Source organism: Chrysemys picta, chromosome 18 (genome assembly GCF_011386835.1).
Source record: "Chrysemys picta bellii isolate R12L10 chromosome 18, ASM1138683v2, whole genome shotgun sequence".
NCBI lineage: Eukaryota > Metazoa > Chordata > Testudines > Emydidae > Chrysemys > Chrysemys picta.
Genome location: NC_088808.1, coordinates 6,906,391 through 6,923,812, shown reverse-complemented (window position 1 = coordinate 6,923,812; position 17,422 = coordinate 6,906,391). Strand labels below are relative to the sequence as shown.

At 43.4% G+C, this 17,422-nt stretch overlaps 1 protein-coding gene across 3 annotated transcripts; it reads left to right on the top strand.

Annotated features, from left to right (window-relative positions):
• The first annotated feature begins 3,094 nt into the window (after positions 1 to 3,094).
• LOC101947034 (ficolin-2-like) lies at positions 3,095 to 17,210 on the top strand. 3 transcript variants are annotated; one of them, XM_042848852.2, is made up of 10 exons: positions 3,095 to 3,263; positions 6,426 to 6,539; positions 6,828 to 6,881; positions 7,484 to 7,519; positions 8,035 to 8,070; positions 8,711 to 8,746; positions 9,258 to 9,385; positions 10,711 to 10,840; positions 14,001 to 14,135; positions 16,641 to 17,210. In XM_042848852.2, exons 1-10 carry the CDS (start codon positions 3,182 to 3,184, stop codon positions 16,886 to 16,888), a joined length of 999 nt encoding a protein of 332 aa, XP_042704786.2. In that variant the 5' UTR covers positions 3,095 to 3,181; the 3' UTR covers positions 16,889 to 17,210. The 3 variants fall into 3 exon arrangements, with proteins under 3 accessions (XP_042704786.2, XP_005300224.2, XP_065428292.1); XM_005300167.5 differs by lacking the exon at positions 6,828 to 6,881 and having other exon boundaries at positions 3,099 to 3,263; XM_065572220.1 differs by lacking the exons at positions 6,426 to 6,539; positions 6,828 to 6,881 and having other exon boundaries at positions 3,099 to 3,263.
• Positions 17,211 to 17,422: the final 212 nt, after the last annotated feature.

The following is a 17,422-nucleotide window of genomic DNA, read 5'->3' as shown; positions in this document are numbered from 1 at the left end:
AGGTGTCTACTACGAAGGAAAAAAGGATGGTGGCGTGGAAGAGGTGAACCTCTCCACGACCCTTGGACGTCTGCAGCGACAGCAGATCAAGGAGCTGTGCACAAGCTTTGCACCAATTTTCTCAGCCACTCCAGGATGGACCGAACGGGCATACCACTCCATTGACACAGGTAATGCTCACCCTATTAGAACCCCACCCTACCGGGAGTCACCTCATGCCAAAACTGCTATACAAAGGGAGATCCAGGACATGCTACAGATGGGTATAATCCGCCCCTCTAAGAGTGCATGGGCATCTCCAGTGGTTCTAGTTCCCAAACCAGATGGGGAAATACGCTTTTGCGTGGACTACCGTAAGCTAAATGCTATAACTCGTCCTGACAACTATCCAATGCCACGCACAGATGAGCTATTGGAGAAATTGGGACATGCCCAATTCATCTCTACTTTAGACTTAACCAAGGGGTACTGGCAAGTACCACTAGATGAACCCGCTAAGGAAAGGTCAGCCTTCGTCACCCAGGCAGGGGTGTATGAATTCAATGTACTCCCTTTCGGGTTGCGAAATGCACCCGCCACCTTCCAAAGACTTGTAGATGGTCTCCTAGCGGGATTGGGAGAATCTGCAGTTGCCTACCTCGATGATGTGGCCATTTTTTCTGATTCATGGGCAGAGCACATGGAGCACCTGGAAAAAGTTTTCGAGCGCATCCAGCAGGCAGGACTAACTGTTAAGGCTAAAAAGTGTCAAATAGGCCAAAACAGAGTGACTTACCTGGGGCACCAGGTGGGTCAAGGAACTATAAATCCCATACAGGCCAAAGTGGATGCTATCCAAAAGTGGCCGGTTCCAAAGTCTAAGAAACAGGTCCAATCCTTCTTAGGCTTGGCTGGATATTATAGGCCATTTGTACCCCACTACAGCCAAATCGCCGTCCCACTGACAGACCTAACCAGAAAGAAACAGCCAAATGCAGTTCAGTGGACTGATGAGTGTCAAAAGGCCTTTAACCAGCTTAAGGCAACACTTATGTCTGACCCTGTGCTAAGGGCCCCAGACTTTGACAAACCGTTCCAAGTAACCACAGATGCGTCTGAGCGAGGCGTGGGAGCAGTTTTAATGCAGGAAGGACCGGATCAAAAATTCCATCCTGTCATGTTTCTCAGTAAGAAACTGTCTGAGAGGGAAAGCCATTGGTCAATCAGCGAAAAGGAATGCTACGCCATTGTGTACGCGCTGGAAAAGCTACGCCCATATGTTTGGGGACGGCGTTTCCAACTACAAACACACCATGCTGCGCTACAGTGGCTTCATACCGCCAAAGGAAATAACAAAAAACTTCTTCGGTGGAGTTTAGCTCTCCAAGATTTTGATTTTGAAATACAACACATTTCGGGAGCTTCTAACAAAGTGGCTGATGCACTCTCCCGGGAAAGTTTCCCAGAGTTAACTGGTTAACAATTGTTCTTGGAATGAAACATATTGTTAGTTTTTATATAATCAGTAGTATGTCTAAAGGTACATGTGTCTTATTAACTCTGTTTTCTCCTAGAACTCCAGGAAGAAATCACAGCCAGTGTGGAACCGAACATCCAACACTATCTGTGATTTGGGGGGCGTGTCATAACTATAAAGGGAAGGGTAATAGCTGTCCTGTGTACAGTACTATAAATCCCTCCTGGCCAGAGACTCCAAAATCCTTTTCCCTGTAAAGGGTTAAGAAGCTCAGGTAACCTGGCTGGCATCTGACCTAAAGGACCAATAAGGGGACAAGATACTTTCAAATCTTGGGGGGGGGGGGAAGGTTTTTGTTTGTGTTCTTTGTTTGGGAGTGTGTTCGTTCTCGGGACTGAGAGGGACCAGACATCAATCCAGGTTCTCCACATCTTTCTAAACAAGTCTCTCCTATTTCAAACTTGTAAGTAAATAGCCAGGCAAGGCGTGTTAGTTTTCCTTTGTTTTCTCAACTTGTAAATGTATCTTTTACTAGAGTGTTTATCTTTGTTTGCTGTACTTTGAACCTGAGACTAGAGGGGAGTCCTCTGAGCTCTTTAAGTTTGATTACCCTGTAAGGTTAATTTCCATACTGATTTTACAGAGATGATTTTTACCTTTTTCTTTAATTAAAAGCCTTCTTTTTAAGAACCTGATTGATTTTTCCTTGTTCAAGATCCAAGGGGTGGATCCTGATTCACCAGGAGTTGGTGGGAGGAAGGAGGGGGGATGGTTAATTTCTCCCTGTTGTAGATCCCAGGGGGGGTTGGAACTGATTCACCAGGAGTTGGTGGGAGGAAGGAGGGGAATGGTTAATTTCCCCTTGTTTTAAATCCAAGGGGTTTGGATTTGTTTTCACCAGGGAATGGGTGAAGGTTTTTCAAGGCTTCCCAGGGAGGGAATCCATTGAAATGGTGGCAGCCGAACCAGAGCTAAGCTGGTAGTTAAGCGTAGAAGTTTTTCATGCAGGCCCCTACATTTGTACCCTAAAGTTCAAAGTGGGGATCCAGCCATGACAAGGTGGGACAGTCCATTGGGAAGAATCCAAACATCATGAGGCTTAATGCCTCTCTGGAAGGTGCTCACACACCAAGGTGACGGGCCTGATATAAGAAAATGAACAGAGCAGAATACAAATGTGTATGTGTATGACTGAAATTATGCAAATGCTCAGAGCATGGATGGACATTGCTGCTGCTTTATAAAGGGCAAGAGATTTGAATGTGGTAACCACTTATACAGGACCCGCTGCATGAAAGTGACTTGTCTGAGGTGTATTTAGTTCCTTAGTTGTGGGTTAGTTCCTCAGTATTTTGGAATTAAGCTCCTAATAACCCTCCCCACTGACAGCTCTACGTTCAGTGTAAATCCCCCAGCTCTCAAAAGGGAAACCAGAAGAATGGAACCAGAAGGCCACAGGAGGCTTTATATTTAAAAAAAAAAAAAAAAGGGTCAACCCTTTTGAGGATTTCCCTGAATCCAGGTGGCAACACTTCCTGTACAATGATCTCAGCAGGGAAAAAACTGGACTTTGGAGACTGGCTGAGGAGACTGAGAAGTCAGGGGTGGAGCTTAATATTCTTATTTGTATTCCCTGGAAAAGTCTCTCAGCTCTGAAATGCTAAAGCAGAGGAGAGGGCAGTGAGAAGACGAGTGGAGCTGCCATTGTAGAGACCAGCACCAGCCATGGGGAGAGCTGTCCAGCAAACCCTCCTCGCCTTACTCTGTCTAGCAGCTGTGGTTTGTGAGGTTCAGGACACCTGCCCAGGTGAGTGAGGAACAAAGCTGTTACCTTTTAACAACATGGGTCTGACTAGCTACTTTGCAGTAGTTACTGTCCACCCTGATGGTGAAGCGCCACTGTAGACTCGCTTGCAGTGAGGTCACAGGAAGGGGACACCGGGCCAAGGCACAGTTCATCTCATGGGGTTTCTAAGAAACACTCTCCATAGGAGAGAGGAATTTGTGGGTGAGGGGGGCAGGGTCCCAGCCTCCAAACCCCAGAGAACTGTGGAGAAAGGAAGCTCCTCCATGCTCCTCGGCAGCATGGCTCTCTGAATGGCCGCGCTGCCATTGGCTACCCCACCATGCCTACCCCTTACTGTTCCTCTCTGGGAAGGGGATGTTGTGGAGTGGGAGTTTGTGTTGATGGGAAATTCCCTGGGTCCCAAACGGCGCATGTTGCTGGGACCATCTGCCCCCTTAGTTCTATTCCCTAATTACCCCAGAGCCAGGGGCCCTAACTCCATGGAGCACGTAGAAAGGACTTTCCGCTGATTTCTGAGGAGGAGCGGAGAACACACATGATACAGCAGAGCTCTGAATGGGGAGGAACTGGACACATCAGACTCACTCCATAGCTTCTAGCTTCTCCTCATTAGTATTGGACTCTTCTCTGGGCTGTGGCAGACCTGAGGACGTGGGGATGAGGGAGACAAGGCTGTAAAATTCCTGGTTACTAAGAGGGAACCTTGAAAGACTCCCCTTCTCAAAATGAGACCATCTCCAATATCATCCCCAGTCGCTCCAATTCTGGCTGATTAATCATCCTCATGAAATGAAAGACTTGCTTATGTGCCAGCCCCCACAAAGCCAATGTATGGGCTACACAACGCTGTTTCCTCATTCCCTTACCCCTGGGAGGTATTACCCGGAGTCTTGCAATTGATGTGGAATGTAGAATAACGGGGAAAATGCAGCTGTACTAATGCACATCCAGAACACGATCCCCTTTTCGATTAAGGTTCCATTATTAAACAATTAATAAATGATTAACATGTTTTAATACATGGCTTGTCTATGGCTACAGATTGTCCTAGTGTCCATTAAGTCAATGGGGTGCTCACCACGGCTTTTAATAATCAATAATATGAATGATTACTCACTATAATAAACCTTTGAATAAAACCATCTATAACATCTTCTGCTGATGTGTTTAGCACCATCTATAACACCTACGACTTGTGTTTCTAATGTGCTTATAACATCTCTTCAACATTTATCAATGGCACCTTAGTACAAAGGATGCACCAAAAGATACGGTTTGGTTACAGGCTCTGTCACCCTGTGCACTTGGATACAAGTAGCTGGGGAAGCTGTTTTGTTTTCTCTTCCATACAGACTTGCATTTATTGAGCTATTTGGTGGTGGATAGTTTTTATTGCAGGTTCAGGTTGCTATAAACCAACAGCGGCACAGTTGCTAATCTTCATTCCATTCTGTTGTTCCACAGGCTTTCAGTTCAGAAAGTACTTTAAAGTGTTCAAGACTTGGAATTTTCTAACGTTATATATATTTAAATCCACACTCTTAATGCACATTCTTGTATAAATCTCATTCCTAGATCACCTTCACAAATGGCTTTCAGTATGTTGAAAACTAAAAGCTACGGTAAGAAAGGTTAGAGATACTAACCTATATGTTCCATCACCTACACAGACATTGAAAACAGGGAAATGAACAGTGAAGCCATCAGTGAACAATTTCCAAGTAGAATTCCAGACTCAAAACATGCTTCTCACATATCACATTTCCTATGTGTTGTAATGTTGGCAATTTCTGCTAGGAGGAAGTTGTTGATGTCTATTATTCATTTCCCTGTTTTCAGTATTTATAGGTGATATCTTGTATGGGTTAGTACCTGTAACTTTCTCACAATGTGGTTTTATAAAATGTTTCTAATTCTTTTTCTAACTCTGACCCTGTTGTTATATCAACCTACAGTTGTTGTGTTCATGGCATACACACAGAGAGTTAGAACCCCTTAGAACATAAAGTGACAGCTTGTCATTTTAACACAGTTGTCAATGCATCAATGTTTCAGCTAGATGAATCGGTGTAAATTGGCAAATCTCTGTTGAAGTCAATTTGCCAGTTTACACCAGCTGAAGATCTGATCCTTTGCCCCTTTCTTTCCAGCAGCCTTGTTTTGAAACCTACTGTTCACACAATGAAGGATGTCATGGTCATGTACTCTACAGGCAGTCCTCGACTTTATGATGTTTGACTTAGGACGAACGGCACTTACGACATTTCTGAATTTACACCGTGATTTGACTTACGACAATTGGTTTCAACTTTATGATGCTCGGTCCCACAGTGGAGTGGATTGCGGTTCCGAGTTATGATGTTTTGATTTACGATACAATTTTCAGGAGCCGATTGTGTTGTAAGTCCGAGGACTGCCTGTACGGTGTTAAAGATTTGCCATGTGTAAATGTAATATCATCTCTGAAATCATGGATGAAATCATCTTTACTTCATGCAGGTGTCATGAACATACCACCACCCTATCCCCTTTATCGTCTTTGCTAGAGGGACCAAAGGGTTTGTTTTTTAAACTTTTAAAGAATTATATCTCAAACTAGTGGACTTCTCAGAAGCTCCATTCTGTGCTCAGAATTACTGCTGTAAGTTTGGGGATGATGAATTACATGACACATATGTAAGAAGGAGGTTTAATCTCTGCTTTAAATGCAAATCTCAATGCAGTCTGGACTATGGAAGCTCTTGAAACTTCAGTCTGTGAGCAAGAGGAAATATGGACTGAGAGGACAGGAGAGTTTGAACCACAGAGGGACAGGCCAGAAAACCCACAGCCGGAGGGGGAGTTTGGGGCAGAGGCTTTCCACTCTGACTCTAGCTTCCCCCAAGGTCCAAAGAAGATTCTTCTGCAGCCCTCCACAGTGGGAACCACAGAGAGGCACTCTGGGGTTGGGCTCAGAAGGTCAAGGGGCTTGTTCCTCCTACTTGTGCCTGTAGCATCCCTTGAGTAGGCCTTGGCAGCTACATTGCTTGTTTGTATTTACCTTTCTAGTCAAGCAAAGGGCTCTGTTAGATCTCATGACGTATTGTGCTTCCGCCTGGAATTCACAATTTGCAGAACATCCCACATCCTGTGTCTCTGATAATGATTATTTTATGTCTCCAGAAGTGAAAGTGGTGGGTCTCAGTGGTAACGAGAGGCTCGCTATTCTGCAAGGATGCCCTGGAGTTCCTGGTGCCACAGGTCCCAAAGGGGAACCCGGAGCTGCAGGAATGAGAGGTACGTTCCTCAGCACTGAGTGAGAATCGGCTTTGGATGGTGCAGGCACAAACATGAATTACTCAATAAATAACCATAGTGTTGCTGATTAAAATCTTGCATGTAATTTACATGGTCTTTTAGTGATATCCACTGATGAAAACTGGCTTGGCTCCATTCGCTTCAGTGTCCTTTGACATTACCTGAGGATTAAGCCAGAAAGAACAGACCTGAGCTCCCAATTCTACCCTAATTTCTTCTGTGTTTGAATATATATAAAATGTTTAAATTCATTCTCTGTGTTTGTAGGAGAAAAGGGAACTCAGGGGAGCCCTGGGAAGATGGGACCAGCTGGGGAGAAAGATTAAAATAAACAAATTTACTTAGTCTTTTTATTAACTACCATCAAATAATTTTTAACATTTGGATTTCCCTTTTATGAAACATTTAACAACCCCCTCCCCACATCTGTCTCTCTCTCAATTTAGAGCATGAACTGAATCAAATTTAGGCCTCTCTTTGTTTTACGACTCACTCATGAACTGTTCCTGATTGCTAAGAATGTATCTGTTATCCCTGGTGTTCACCAAAGTATTCTCAGCCACTGGCTGTTTTGCGAAATGCTTGCTACAGGCATTGGTAATTTATGGTGTGGAGTCATGTGATATAGTTGACTGAATCCTTTTAATATGAGAGTGATGACTGAAGAACTTCTGGTATGAATTCATGCAGTCTGCAGCACAAGTAAGTAGTTTCATTAATACTAGCGGTGATCTAAATATTCATGAACAGCAAATAGTCAGACTCTATTGAATGAACACTTACATTTTGGACCATTTTTTCCACAAACAAATTCACAGATCTGTGTTTTCAGTATTCACCCCGCTCTTATCCCAATAGAACCCCAGTTGTAAGCTCTCACTGAGATTGCTACGTCTCTGTTCACTCTTTCTGTTTTCCACCAGGAGCGAAGGGTGACATTGGTGTTCCTGGTCTGAAAGGTAAGAGACCTCCAATAATTCTGGCTTGTTGAGCTCTACGCCTGTCTTTTAGGTGTTACCCACAGTGATAGAGACTGAGTCAGTAGGGAGTGCAGTTGTGACATGCTAAGAGTTTTCCAAAAGAGCTCTGCACCCAGTACGTCCCACAGTCAATGGGAGTTGGGCACTTAACTTTTTGGGTCTCCTTTGGAAATTCCAACCTTCACCTCAAAAATGAAAAAAAAAAAACCCCAACATACACAGTTGCCCAAATTACCCTCTCATTTGTACCCGTTCAACTCGGATGAAGTCCATGGGGTGACACTGATGTGAAAAAGAATTTGGCCCTCTCTCCTCTGTGTCACGCTTATCAAACTCTGGATTGGTTAATACTTTTTCCATGGGGTGATGTAGGGGGAACTTGGGTTTTACACCAACATGGAATTAATAACAAATGCTGGGATGAGCACTCAGATCAGGATGCTGTCTCTTGGCTGTATAGTGATTTGTTCCTGTGTGTTTTTGGGCCTTTTTAGGAGATAAAGGAGACATTGGAGTACCTGGAACTATGAGTAAGAACATCTACAATTTCTTTTCTGGCAAGAGTATAATTTGATTTCATTTTAAAAGCAGTACACTTGACCCCCACAGGAAACTTTCAGAGTGCAATTCGTTTGCACACAATACTGAATTTGTTAATATCCCTGTAGCTGAGGAGCTATCCAAGAGTGTGAAAAAAGACTTGATCTCTACATTAGCGATGAGCATGGGTTGTCACGTGCATCTTCATTTGGATCCAGAACTGATCTCCCCTGAAAGTTTGGGGAGGCTCAGATCACAGCCAACGTGTGAAATTGTACATCTTTGGTGCAGAAGGAACTAAAGGGATAAAATTTATTTCACACCCTGCAATTGCCTGAATGTTTCCCAGCTTGTGAAGCATGTTAGCTAAGGTGTAAGTGGATGTTATTTTTATGGATGGGGCTGTGGGAAGTAAAATCTGTGGTTGGAGAGAATGTAGGACACTGATCTTTGTCTAGGGAAGGACTTGTCTCCACATACTGCTGGCTGGAGTCAGAGATGCATTAAGATGCTTTACTGTCTCTTAACTCATGATACATACAGGCTTTGTGGCCTGAGCAGGAGTTTAGAAAAATATCATTCTTTTCCCAGTTTCAATCCCCCTCCCTTGTGTTTTTTCTTCCTGAACAGCCCAGAAGGAGCTGGAGGACGTATACTGTAAGACAGGTGAGTGTTTCCTAGAATCACATTACATGAGCTGTCAATTCATCCCATTCAAGAGACCTGGAGCTCAGTTCACAGTGTGGAGACACAGTCAAAGGTGCTTGCAATTCATTCTGACTTCTGTTGCAACTAGTGTAATTGACCCCTGTTTCTGCTATGTTAGCATTATTGAGTTACATGAGGTTCAGTTATACCCCAAACCCTACTGAATGTAATACAAGCAAGTAATCTGTTAAAATGGGCTAACGACTAAAACCCACTGTGGTTCCTTGTGTACATTGCCATTTGAAGTCTGAGGGAGTCAGTTTCATCAGGAATGCACCGTTTTGCTGCTGTCTTTTCAAACAGGAGTCAGGACTTAGGAAGCCAAACAGAAATCCAGCACTCCAGGGTTTGGAAACTCCAGAGACAGCTATTTGAAATTCCTAGTTCCTTGAAAAGGGATCAATGCTGCTTGTGTAATTATCCGTTCCAGCAAAATTTATTTAGAACATTAAATTACCATCCTCTCCAGGAGCAAAGAACTGCAAGGAGCTGTTAGCCAAAGGGAACATCATGAGCGGCTGGTACACCATCTACCCGCATGACTGTAACGCCATGACCGTGCTGTGTGACATGGACACAGATGGAGGTGGATGGATAGTAAGTAAGAACAAATCATGGAGTGCCCATTCTTGCTGTCATCAAAGCCAATGCAAATCACTGATGGATTTCACAGGGAGTGGGATGGGGCCAAGGGTTTACTCAAACAAGTCAGTTCCTAGAAAGGACATCAACCATGTGAAGGCATCTGTAACCCTTGTTGAAAATGAAATCTCTTTCTTTGTGCTGTCCCAGTGATACATGTTCGCTAGGAGCAGGACTTCAAACAGAAACTTCCCAACTTGTCAGTGTGTTTAAGATAAAATTGAGGCTGAACTGGGAGCTGGTTTAAATCTATTCCATCAGAATTTGGGGGAAGAGGAGGTGCACACGATGAGGAAAAAAGTGAAGAGCTGATGGGGTTAAGGGAGTGAGGTCTTACAGGTTCTGGTTACCTTTGTATCCAATACCTATAGTAGTATAAAAGGAAAACCCCATAGCCCATTGGGTAAAATGGGGTTGAAAGAGGAGGGAAAATATGTGCAATGCAGAGGAATTCTGTTTCACTAGGATTTCACTATTTCAGAATATGGCTTATTTACGAATCAGAATGAAACCTGAAAATTTTAAAAATTCTCCAAAGGAATATTCTAATTTTTCTTTGTTTTGGATCAATCAAAAATGTTTCATTTAGATAATATCAGCACAAATGTGTCATTTTGATTATATTATAATATATAGTACAAAATGTTGAGGAATTCAATATGATTTTATGAAGCATTTCGGTTTCAATGGAACTGCATTTTCTGACCAGCTCTTAATATCATTTTATTCTTTTAACTTCCAATTTCCCTGTTAAACCTATTAACACAGCAGTGGGAGGATTTCCCTTTGTGGGGTTAAGGCACCAGGTGCTCAGAAACTTTCACTTGCACAACTGGAACATGGTTGTAGACAAGCTTCTTATTGGTAATTTTTGTCCACAGCTGCTATCTTATAACACTTACTTTTTCCTTATGTACAAGTCATTCCTTAACTTTCCAGCATGTAAGAGGTGAAATTGTATTTGTTCATTGCTTTAGACTTCTATTGGTGGGCTCGAGGCAGAAAGTACTGGGTGAGATTTTATGGCCTGTGTATGAAGAGATCTTCTTGACCTTAAAATCTATGACTCTGTTACAGCATCTATCCACTTTGTCAATTCTCAAAACAGATGAAAATAAGTACTAGTAATTAAATACCAAGTTGAGCTCTCACTTATATCCTGCGAGGCAGAGTAGAATTTGACTAGTTTAATAGTGACTGCTGATGCTTTAAAATTCTGCTTTGTACCCTTGCTTTGTTCAGGACAGAAACTGACCTGCATCCCTTTCATTTCCCTGCAGGTTTTCCAGAGGCGGGCAGACGGTTCAGTGGACTTTTTCCGTGACTGGAATTCATACAAGAGAGGTTTTGGCAGCCGCCTGACAGAATTCTGGTTGGGAAATGACAATATTCACCTATTAACCTCTTTTGGTAATTAAATAAAATGCATCGTGTGCACTTTTCCCCACCAAGTTCTCTCTATATACTTGATGGTAGAGCGTTCTCTTTTGTAACTTTAACTGGGCTCTCTGATAAGGAAAAGAACAATCCAGCCATATGTCAGCTACTGACTTTCCTTGTTGTGTGTTTTCCTAGACAGAGACGGACTTAAGGTGGCGGCTGTGACGGGTTCCCCCTGGGGTGCCCTCTGGAAATGGGGTACCACTGAGCCGTCTGACTCAGCAGCCTTGTCTCCCTCTCAGCCCTGTGCTGCTGTGCCAGGCCATAGACCGCTCCCAGTCCTACACTCCCACCAGCATTCACACAGGCAGGGACACACCCAGCTGCAGTTGCTTGCAGGCTTTGGCCAGCCACTGCATGAGCCACCAGTAGAGAGGCTGCAGCCAAAATTACCCCCAGCTTCCCAGCCTAAGACCCCAGATCTGTATTGTCCTGTCCTGGTCAAAACCCCGACCAGTATGAATTTATTACTCGGTTCTCCTCTCCCTCAATGTGGAGAGGAATATGCAAACTTACGGTAACCAAGCTGAGATTCTCCCCCAGACACTTCACTTAAAGGCACACTGGTTTAGGTTAAAATATAAAAGAAGTTTAATAACTACAAAAAGATAGATTTTAAATGATTATAATGATTTTTAAGTACATCAGAAGCAGGAAGCCTGCTAAACAACCGGTGGGGCCCTTGGACAATCCAGATAAAAAAGGAGCACTTAAAGACGATAAAGTCATTGCGGAGAAACTAAATGGATTCTTTGCTTTAGTCTTCACGGCTGAGGATGTTAGGGAGATTCCCCAACCTGAGCCGTCCTTTGTAGGTGACAAATCTGAGGAATTGTCACAGATTGAAGTGTCATTAGAGGAGGTTTTGGAATTAATTGATAAATTTAACAGTAACAAGTCACGGGATGGCATTCACCCAAGAGTTCTGAAAGAACTCAAATGTGAAATTGTGGAACTATTAACTATGGTTTGTAACCTGTCCTTTAAATCAGCTTCTGTACCCAATGACTGGAAGATAGCTAATGTAATGGAAATATTTAAAAAGGGCTCTAGAGGTGATCTCAGCAATTACAGACCGGTAAGTCTAACGTCAGTACCAGGCAAATTAGTTGAAACAATAGTAAAGAATAAAATTGTCAGGCACGTAGAAGAACATAAATTGTTGAGGAAAAGTCAACATGGTTTCTGTAAAGGGAAATCATGTCTTGCTAATTTATTAGAGTTCTTTGAAGGGGTCAAAACCATGTGGACAAGGGCGATCCATAGTGTACTTAGATTTCCAGAAAGCCTTTGACAAGGTCCCTCACTAAAGGCTCTTATGTAAATTAAGTTGTCATGGGATAAGAGGGAAGATCCTTTCATGGATTGAGAACTGGTTAAAAGACAGGGAACAAAGGGTAAGAATAAATGGTTAATTTTCAGAATGGAGAAGGGGGTAAGTAGTGGTGTTCCCCATCGGTCAGTCCTAGAACCAATCCTATTCAATTTATTCATAAATAATCTGGAGAAAGGGGTAAACAGTGAGGTGGAAAAGTTTGCAGATGATACTAAACTGCTCAAGATAGTTAAGACCAAAGCAGACTGTGAAGAACTTCAAAAAGATCTCACAAAACTAAGTAATTGGGCAACAAAATGGCAAATGAAATTTAACGTGGATAAATGTAAAGTAATGCACACTGGAAAAAATAACCCCAATGATACATACAATACGATGGGGGTTAATTTAGCTACAACTAATCAGGAAAGAGATCTTGGAGTCATCGTGGATAGTTCTCTGAAGACATCCACGCGGTGTGCAGCAGCAGTCAAAAAAGCAAACAGGATGTTAAGAATAATTAAAAAAGGGATAGAGAATAAGATGGAGAATATCTTATTGTCCTTATATAAATCTGTGGTAAGCCCACATCTTGAATATTGCATACAGATGTGGTCTCCTCATCTCAACAAAGATATAGTCGCATTAGAAAAGGTTCAGAGAAGGGCAACTAAAATGATTAGGGGTTTGGAACGGGTCCCATATGAGCAGAGATTAAAGAGGCTAGGACTTTTCAGCGTGGAAAAGAGGAGACTAAGGGGGGATAGGATAGAGAGATATATAAAATCATGAGTGGTGTGGAGAAAGTGAATAAGGAAAAGTTATTTACTTGTTCCCATAATATAAGACCTTGGGGCCATCAAATGAAATTAATGGGCTGCAGGTTTAAAACGAATAAAAGGAAGTTCTTCTTCACACAGCGCACAGTCAACCTGTGGAACTTCTTGCCTGAGAAGGTTGTGAAGGCTAGGAGTATAACAGGGTTTAAAAGAGAACTAAATAAATTCATGTGAAATCTCATTGGACCAGCTAACACTGTAGCTCTGGTGGCTCCAGTCAAGGCCTTGCAAATAGAGTGATGAATCAAATGGCATATATTCCTTACCAGAAATTCCTTTCTCCTACCTATGAGACACAGATGGACGGACTGACCAGACTCCAGAACATAAAGCATCAGAGGCATAAGAGCTGTTTTGTTTATGCCCCTCTTGTTTGGGTGTTTGTTGGTCTCAAGTTAAGGAAGAGCACGTACTGATTTTTCTTACGTTGGCAAACAAGAACTCTAAAAATAATGCAGGATGTGTAGAGAAGGCTTTGTTTTGCAAAATCTGGGCCTCCTGAGAACTTTCTTTCCAGCTGCCCATAGCCCTTCTCTGTCCTTCCCCAAACCAGCTGATCAATCAGGTTTTCAACACATTAGCAAAACATCTTAAAAAGTCATTATTACTCTGCAAGTAGGAGCTAATGAAACCGATGTCAAATATCTTCTTGCTCAGCACCTGGCATTCAGTCATGCATAACCAGGGAAGGTTTCGAGGGTTTCTTTATGGTTGCTTCTAATTTTTCTGGCACTGAGGGTTCTAAGATGTAGATGAAACCAAGATAAGAGGTGCAACCTACCAGTCTAGGATGGGTGAGCAATAACTCCAGTGGAAAGGGGGAGGTTTTGGTGTCAGAGCTGAAGGGAAGGGTGCTGCTGGTTTATCTCTATTAGAGGTGAGGTGAAGTTGAGGGAACTCCTAAAGACGCAAAATGTGGATGGAACCTAATGAGCCTCTTTTCTTTCTTTCTTTCTTTCCAATTTGTTTCCATTAGGAGCTAATGAACTTCGCATTGACCTCACAGATTTCGATAACAACCATACATTTGCCAAGTACAAGTCATTCAAAATTTTAGGAGAGACTGAAAATTACAAGCTGATCCTTGGAGATTTCCTTGGGGGTAATGCAGGTAGGTGCCATGCATGGTCTCCACATTTCATAGCACAGAGAAATGGTACAATGCCATTGGAGGTATACAGAATCCCAGAGCAGAAGTAAATTAAACTTCTCCTCATCTACAATAACTCTGCCATTTCCTAAGGCCAAATCCTGAGGTTATTACCCACTTCTATTCAGTCCTTATCCAGGCAAACTCCCATCAAACTCACTGGGCATTTTACCTGAGTCAGGACAGAGTCAATAGCTCAGAACGTGGTCCAGGTAAATTGCAGGTGAGCTTCATTACAGATGGAAAGAGTTAGTCAGATAAGGGAAGAGCAGACCTGAATCTTCACCGCAAACTCAAATAGATCCTGAAATGAACCTCTGAGGTTTGAAAACTTTGGTTTAGCTGTATTTATCGTGTTCATGAATTGCTGCACCAGCTGACTTAAACTGAGATTAGAGGCAGAAAGAAGCAGCAATCTTACACAGCTCTGGGAGTAAAGCTGCCTGGAAAATGGAATGTCCATGTAATGTGAAATTCCAGGTTGCTGACATTTCGTTGCTTATCAGAATGCGACACTGATATAGTGACATTTCTGGTGGAACCAAACAATCTATTTGGCACCCACCTGCCGGCTGGGGAGCCGGGCAGCTGGGCAGCCTGCCCACCAGGGAGCTAGCTGTTTTGTTGTCTATACTAGATCTCACCCTCTGGTTTGATATGGGTCCATTTTCAGGGCTCCTGTATATAATTCTCTGGTTCTAAATGGATTCTCAATGCATCCCAGCCTTCGTCAAAGAAATTTGGCCATGGTCCTTCTGGGTTTGCTGCAGTCAACAGGCATGATCATAGAATATTAGGGTTGGAAGAGACCTCAGCAGGTCATCTAGTCCAATCTCCTGCTCAAAAAAGGACCAATACCAACTAAATCATCCCAGCCAGGGCTTTGTCAAGCCGGGCCTTAAAAACCTCTAAGGATGGAGATTCTACCACCTCCCTGGGTAACCCATTCCAGTGCTTCACCGCCCTCCTAGTGAAATAGTGTTTCCTAATATCCAACCTAAACCTCCCCCGCTGTAACGTGAGACCATTGCTGCTTGTTGTGTCATCTGTCACCACTGAGAACAGTCTAGATCCATCCTCTTTGGAACCCCACTTCAGGTAGTTGAAGACTGCTAGCAAACCTCCCTCACTCTTCTCTTCTGCAGACTAAATAACCCCAGTTCCCTCAGCCTCTCCTCGTAAGTCATATGCCCTAGCCCCCTAATCATTTCCGTTGCCCTCCGCTCAACTCTCTCCAATTTGTCCACATCCTTTCTTTAGTGGGGGGACAAAAACTGGATGCAGTACTCCAGGTGTGGCCTCACCAGTGCCGAATAGAGGGGAATAATCACTTCCCTCGATCTGCTGGCAATGCTCCTACTAATACAGTCCAATATGCCATTGGCCTTCTTGGCAACGAGGGCCCACTGCTGATTCATATCCAGCTTCTCATCCTCTGTAATCCCCAGGTCCTTTTCTGCAGAACTGCTATTTAGCCAGTCAGTCCCCAGCCTGTAGTGGTGCATGGGATTCTTCCTTTTTAAGTACACAACTCTGCATTTGTCCTGGTTGAACCGCATTGGATTTCTTTTGGCCCAATTCTCCAATTTGTCTAGGTCACTGTGGACCCGATCCCTACCCTCCAGCGTATCTACCTCTCCCCCCAGCTTAGTGTCATTTGCGAACTTGCTGAGGGTGGAATTAATCCCATCATTCAGATCATTGATAAAGTTGTTGAACAAAACTGACCCCAGGACCAACCCCTGGGGCACTCCACTTGATACCGGCTGCCAACTAGACATTGAGCCATTGATCACTACCCGTTGAGCCCGACAATCTAGCCAGCTGTCTATCCACCTTATAGTCCATTCATCCAATCCATACTTTTTTAACTTGATCTTTGAAGTGCCTGTACTGTTATTGTTTATTTATATCATGATAGCACCTAGAGGATCTAAATGAGATCATGTACTGTTGTACTATCAGTTAGTAGTCGCTGTACATGGTAAGAGAAGTGGCAATCTAAATAGACAAGACAGGGGGTGCAAGTAAGGAAGAATGATTTACAGCCAAGGAACTGAAGTTCAGAGATATTATGATGGCCATTTTCAGAGAGGCTTAAGGTGCCCATCTCCTGTTGACTTTCTAGAGACTTGTCCCAAGTCTCCCAGGAGGTTTGTGACAAACCTGGGTAGAAAACCCAGAAATTCTGAGTCCTAGTCAGGTGACGTAACCACAGGCGTTCTGTGGAATACCTGCACCTCAGAAGAGCTGGAGGTGGTATGTAACCCAGCATCTGCCCCATCAGGAACCGAGATGGAAGCAGTTAAATTAAGCTTCAGACTCCTGTCTATAGTCCAAGGGATTCTGAGTGCCTCACAAAAGGGGGAAATGGACAGCACGACTCCAGGAACGTTAGACTTGGCCAATGAGGAAGTAAACTGCCTGCGACCTGCCATAAACAGTGATTTCATTTCCTTCACGCAGGGGATTCGTTATCCGGCCACAAGAACATGCTGTTCTCAACTAAAGACAGACACCAAGATCCTGATTCGAAGAAATGTGCAACAACCTACAAGGGAGCCTGGTGGTACAGTAGCTGCCATAATTCCAACCTGAATGGGATGTACTGGCTGGGAGCCCATAGCAGTTTTGCAGATGGTGTGAACTGGCAGGCAGGCAAAGGGTACAGATATTCCTACAAACGGTCCGAAATGAAATTCAGGCCTGTTTAGCCCAGCAGGAAGGCGGGTGATCACACGGTAGTGAGCAGGAGTAAATTTATTTTGTATGCCACTACCTCTATCAATAATTTTGGGTTTCTTCCCCATCTCCTTAAGATTGCTTGTTTCTGCTGGCACCTGACTTGCTATTGCATGCTGGACCACCTTACCTGCCAGCTGAGGTTTTCCATGGTTCATCTAGTGGCAGTGCAAGGTGGGGAGAGACGGAGTTATGGATCAAAGGGTTTGAGAACAATTGAAATCCTTCACACTCTGTCTGCTCTGCATTGCTGATCATTTTGAGAACTAAATAAAACATTTCTTTATAATCTAACCGAGGCTGCACTTCTTTGTTTCCAGATAATTAGGGTTGACATAGGAATATCCTTCTAAGCAGGTTTCTGTTGTCCAGATAATGAGCATCCCCATTCTGCAATCCTTTACAAACGTAATGCGGAAGGGCTTCTGCAGGAGGGGCATGGTGTTTTGTTGCCCAGATTCTTACAGGTATTTAGATGCCTGGGAGATAGGTACCTAAATCCCTTT